At 43.9% G+C, this 6,000-nt stretch overlaps 1 protein-coding gene across 3 annotated transcripts in view; it reads left to right on the top strand.

Annotated features, from left to right (window-relative positions):
- The first annotated feature begins 4,845 nt into the window (after positions 1-4,845).
- Positions 4,846-6,000, top strand: part of LRRK2 (leucine rich repeat kinase 2) — an 85,954-nt gene continuing 84,799 nt past the window's right edge. For all 3 annotated transcript variants that reach the window (XM_053406114.1, XM_053406113.1, XM_053406112.1), the window contains exon 1: positions 4,846-5,943. In XM_053406114.1, the coding sequence (XP_053262089.1) occupies positions 5,307-5,943 (637 nt within the window). In that variant the 5' untranslated portion in view covers positions 4,846-5,306. The remainder of the gene's footprint in view (positions 5,944-6,000) is intronic.

Here is a 6,000-nt window from a genome sequence, read left to right as displayed (position 1 = left end):
TTGTTGTTCAATGTCTTTATAAACAACTTAGATGAAGGCATTGAAGGGATGCTCATCCAATCTGCAGATGACACCAAGATGGGAGGGTTAGCCAATGCCGTTGAAGACAGATGTCTCAACAGACATGCACAAGAATGCACACCTGCACACACACACACACACACACTGATTCAGGTGTGTTTTGAACTTTCCCACAAATAAGGTATTGGGAACTAGTAACCAACTTAAGCATTGTACTGATGATGATGATGATGATGATGATGATGATGATATTTGTATACCCCACCCTTCATCCAAAAGATCATAGGCTGGTTCACAGCATAAAAATACAAAATGAGAATATAAAATATAAAATAAATGTTTACTTGTAGGTAAGTTCCACTGTGTTCAATGGAGTTTACTACCAGGTAAGTATGCATAAATGATTTCAACTTAAAGATCTGAAATCACAACTTTGAACATGAACAAGGCTTTGTCAGCAGCCTGGATGCTACGTTCTAAACCAGCTGAAACTTCCAAAGGCTTTTCAAAAGTCACCCAATGTATAATTAGTAGGTTCACCAACCCCTGGGAACAGGAGACTAGAGTTATGTGCTGAAATACATTGTAATTGTTAGAAGGCCCAGGAGAAAGGTATTTAAATATTATCCTACGATTCTGGAAAAGCAGAGAAGCTCAGTAACATCTACATAATGTGTTCCTTGTCTTCTTTCCTGAATGCACCCGTTGTCCAGCATAACTTGACTTCTCATAATTACATATAATTAAATAAAGTAAAATTAAGTGTGACTGGCAAGATAGAAGACTAGGGTAGTAGCGGGAAAATGCACGGCCTCTGTATGTGCGAATGTGATATTCACTTCAGAATATGTTGTTATTAGAGTGCAGCATAACGCGTACATTTGAATGGTCGCACAGGGGTGTAGGAAGGGGGGCGCCCCAGGTGCCATCATGGGGGTGTGTGTGACAATTTATCAAGGAACAATTACTGCCCTACTAGGGCGGTTCATAAAAAACTTTTTTTAAAAAATGCCTGCTGCGAAGGTCTTATCTTACTACAGTAGGGATTACTGTATATAGCTATATATGAAATTTCATGCATATCCGTTAATATATTGACCCTCCTCCATGAAAATAGCTGTTTACTTGGCTGTTTTCCTATGTCGTGAAGGCTGAAATTTCAATTCAGTGGAGCAGGGTTGAGATATTAACTGATATGCATGAAATTTCAGATAGAGACTTTGAGAGTCCCTTACTCATGAAAAAGAACAGAAACTAAATCTCAAACACCTTATCCCCTTTTGACATGCCCCTGATAGCCATACATAGATAATTAGTGGCTCTGATTTGCCTTTCCAGGGACGAGCGACGGCCAGTTGTGCTGTTGTCAATGAAAATAACATTTCCCCAAAATTTTTGCACTGTATTGCAGGCCCACTGTGCATGGAAAGAGGAACCACAATTCCCAAAGCCTTTTCAACACAATGGGGACATTGATGAATCATTGTATTTTAATATTCTGCTGGAAACCGCCCAGAGTGGCTGGGGAAACCCAGTCAGAGGGCCAGGGTATGTATGTATGTATGTATGTATGTATGTATAAATAAATAAATAAATAAATAAATAAATAAAATTATTAAGACCACTGCCTGAAGGAAGGCAGAAGGTAGTTTTTTTGGGGGGGGGAGCAGGACCACATCCCCTCCCATTTGCTTTAAAAAAAAAAAAAGGACAAGGGGAACACAGATTTGCTGAAAATGTGCATACATTTGCTAACATACATACATATATGCACATGTAGAAATAAATGCTATAATTTAAATAGTCAAGTACATATCTTGCATTTCTATCTGCTGTCTGGGTTTTGTTTGATTGGCAACTTCAAGACCTCTGCTCTCTTTTTGGTCCTAAGCTGAGACTGGAAAGGCCTTTAAACCAATAACATATTTAAAAAGAGGATTGTCCTCTGTACAGCAGGACCCCTGGCCACACTAAAACAGTTGCGTGTACAAATTTTATACCAAAATTTGCAGATGGGAGGGAAGAGGAGGTGATGTAATTCTGTTTCCTCATTCAGTATATACATGGGTGGGGAATAGCTGAACAAGCTATGAGTTTACAGGGATTGCTATGAGTCACATTTTACTGTGTCATGAGCCCTCTGATATATTTACCAGAAAACTTCTGGTATCTGCTACAGCTGGATGTTTAATGTGAAGTATTTGTTCTACTGATAAGCTGACCTTAGAGCAAGCATAAAAAAGAAATCATGAGATGGGTAGACACTGTCCACTGAAGACTGAACTCAGTCCCTTTTCTGGGATAGTTCTTGCATAATGACATCAGAAAATGAAAAAGGGTAATACCTAGGACTTTTTGATCAGAAGGTTGGCGGTTCGAATCCATGCAACGGGGTAATCCATGCTCCTGCCAACCTAGCAGTTTGAAAGCACGTCAAAGTGCAAGTAGATAAATAGGTAAGGTAAGGTAAACGGTGTTGCCATGCGCTGCTCTGGTTTGCCAGAAGCAGCTTAGTCATGCTGGCCACACGACCTGGAAGCTGTACGCCAGCTCCCTTGGCCAATAAAGTGAGATGAGCGCTGCGACCCCAGAGTCGGCCACAACTGGACCTAATGGTCAGGGGTCCCTTTACCTTTTAAGCAACTCTCTCTCGTGGAATGATATGTAACCTGATATCAAAGTGCAAAATAAATATTTATCCATCTAACACTCAGGATAGATGTATGTCAGACCCTCCAAGTGTCCCTATTTTTCAGGGACAGTCCTGGATTTACAGAAGTCGCTCCCAGTTTCTGATTTGATCCTGGAACGTCCCACTTTTCCTTAAAGGTAAAGGGACCCCTGACCATTAGGTCCAGTCGTGGCCAACTCTGGGGTTGTGGCGCTCATCTCACTTTTTTGGCCGAGTTTCACGGGAGAAATGTTGGAGGGTATGGAGTTATCTGACCCCTGCAGCCATCTGAAGGCAGCCCTGTATATGTTTTTTTTTGTGTTTTTTAAAAAAGGTTTTACAGTGGTGCCTCGCAAGACGAACGCCTCGCAAAACGAAAAACTCACAAGACGAAAGAGTTTTCCGTTTTTGAGTCGTTCCGCAAGACGAATTTCCCTATGGGCTTGCTTCGCAAGAAGAAAGCCCATAGGGAAATCTCCGGGGACCTCTTTTAAATGCTGGCGGTGGGGAGCAAAGCCTTTCGCCCCCCTCCAGCCTTCAAATGCCCGCCAGCATTTTAAAATCTCCCCGGGACAGCGGAGAAGTCTCCGCTGTCCTGGGGGCTTTTAAAATGCTGGCAGTTGGGAGGAAAGCCCTCCTGTCCCCAGAGCTTGCGGGGTGGAAGGTGGGGAGAAGGGCTTTTCTTCCCACCGCCAGCCTTCAGAACAGCCTTCTGAAGGCTGGCGGTGGGAAGAAAAGCCCTTGTCCCCCCCGCCTTCAGAAGAGGTCGGGGGACAGACTGTCCCCGGACCTGGTCTGAAGGTGGTTTCCATAGGAACGCATTGATTGATTTTCAATGCATTCCTATGGTAAACCGTGCTTCGCAAGACGAAAAACTCGCAAGAAAAAACTTGCGGAACGAATTAATTTCGTCTTGCGAGGCACCACTGTATTATGTTTTTATATATGTTGGAAGCTGCCCAAAGTGGCTGGGCTAAGTCAGTTAGATGCATGGGGTATAAACAGTAAAATGATTATTATGGAAATCAAATCCCTATTTTCATCAGGAAACGTTGGACGATATGGTAAGGCCTTCTGGCGGTTCCCTCGCTGCGAGGTAGACGGCCTTCTGGGTGGTGGCACCCGCCCTGTGGAACGCCCTCCCATCAGATGATAGGGAAATAAACTATCTGACTTTTAGAAGACATCTGAAGGCAACAATGTTTAGGGGAGTTTTTAATGTCTAATGTTTTATGATTCTTTTAGGTGCTGTGTGCCACCCAGAGTGGCTGGGGAAAGCCAGCCAGATGGGCAGGGTATAAATAATTTATTATTATTATTATTATTATTATTATTATTATTAGTGTCGAACTGGCCATGTCCTCCTTTGTACTACCATCCAAAAACCCCACTTCCCTCAGCTTCATTCCCGTCAAGTTTTGGCAACAGCCTACTATCATTTTAAGCTGGGTTTCCCAATGGTTGCCTTCCCCTCAGATAAGAGGCACTTGCTGACAATTTGGCGCAAAATGGAAAGAAGTCCCAGCAAAGGAAGACTGGATATAAAAACTTAGGGAATATACAGAAATGGCGAAACTTACTGGAAAAATCAAAAATCAAGATAACCAACTTTTTATAAAAGAATGGAAATGGTTTATTGAATATTTACAGATAAATTGCAAACTGATAAAAACATTGGCAGGACTATTGTAACAACCTGCAGTTTCATTAAGAGCGTATATGTAAAGCAGATAATTAAACGAGCAAATTAAATGAATTTGGATATGCAGAAGGTATTAAAAAAACAAATTTAAGGAACTGCAGAAAGATGGGGAAGTCAAGCTTTGAAATGTTAGAATGATTGTAAAATGAATGAAATGTATAAATCTGAAAAGTGTATATATATATATAGAGAGAGAGAGAGAGAGAGAGAGAGAGACACAATTTGGCGCAAAAGACAACAGCCTTTTGAAGGAAAGGAAATTAATAATTGCCCAAGAAGGATGTCAGACTGTTTTTGTATGCCACTACAGCAGCAAGACTTTTATTAGCCAAAAACTGGAAATTGCAAGAAATACCAACATTAGAAGAATGGCAGATGAAGACTTTTCGGAGCTGACTGACCTGACTGGAAGAATCCTCGACCAGAAAGAGGAAGCACAAGAAGACTGAAGAAATTTAAAGAATATTTAGTGAGATACTGTAATATAAGATAATTAGGAAATCCCTAGAAGTAACAGATTAGGTTAAGGGATAGAAAAAGGTTAATAATAAAGATTATTATGGATGACAATTGGAAGTAAGGTTGAGAAGTTTGTTATGAAAGAAGATACTTATGTTATAAATATGAAATTGGGAACTGCTAAATATGTAATATGAAATCCAGATTGGAGGGTGTCGGGGAAGCCTTTTAGCAATATAAATACACCAGGGAATAAGAAGAAAAATTTCTTCTTTTATTTTGTGTGTTTTTATTGTTGATAATTTTTTATGTTGTGTCAAATGTAATGTTTTTCTTTTGTGTTTTTGTCTATGCGTTATAAGAGAAAACTACTCAATTTTCTGGAAAACCAAAACTCTGAGGCGGGAGGGCGCCTCGAAACCGCCTTTTCCTCCCGCCTCACACAACCACGCCATGAGGTCGCCATTTTCCCCGTATGCCGCCCTCAGAAGAGCCGCCTGTTTTTGCGCGGGCCAGGGGCACTTCGCCGCCCCCATCCCCTCACCCCGAGTTAACCCAGCCATCTCCCTCCGTAAAAATCCCTTTCCCCGCTCCCTCGCTTTCGTTTTCGGCGCCTGCGCCTCCTCCCGCTTCCCTCCCCTTGACGAGGCTCGGGAAAGCGAAGCCGCCAGGCCGGCCCAGCTCATTTCCCGCCTCTTTTCTCCTCCCCGCCTCGAGCCCGGCGGGGCAAACGGCCGCAACGAAAGCGCCATCTACGGGCATGGGGCGCGCACTGCCGGCTCCTTTCGCCGCCGCCACCCCTCCTCCTCCTCCTCCGTCGCGGCCGAGCGGGCAGGAGGGAGCCTGCTGTGGGGCTGCGGGGTTTGTGAGGGGGGATCCCTCCGAGGTGAGGGAAAGTTGGTGTCCGCCGAGGGAGACATGAGCGGCGGCCGGAGGGGGAGCAGCAGGAGCTGCCGGGGCGACGAGGAGGAGAGGGAAGCGGCTCTCCAGAAGCTCATCGTCCGCCTGAAGAATGTCCAGGAAGGGAAGCAGATCGAGACCCTCGTCCAGATCCTGAGGGATCTCCTCGCCTTCGCCTCGTCGCCCAGCGGTAAATCCGGAGAGCCGCCTTCGCGGGTTTCATTCTGGCTTGGCTTTCCCAGCTGTT

The sequence above is a fragment of the Podarcis raffonei genome, chromosome 10, assembly GCF_027172205.1.
Source record: "Podarcis raffonei isolate rPodRaf1 chromosome 10, rPodRaf1.pri, whole genome shotgun sequence".
Classification (NCBI taxonomy): Eukaryota; Metazoa; Chordata; class Lepidosauria; order Squamata; family Lacertidae; genus Podarcis; species Podarcis raffonei.
The sequence above is the reverse complement of the archived record's forward strand: the minus strand, read 5'-3'. Positions and strand labels throughout refer to the sequence as shown.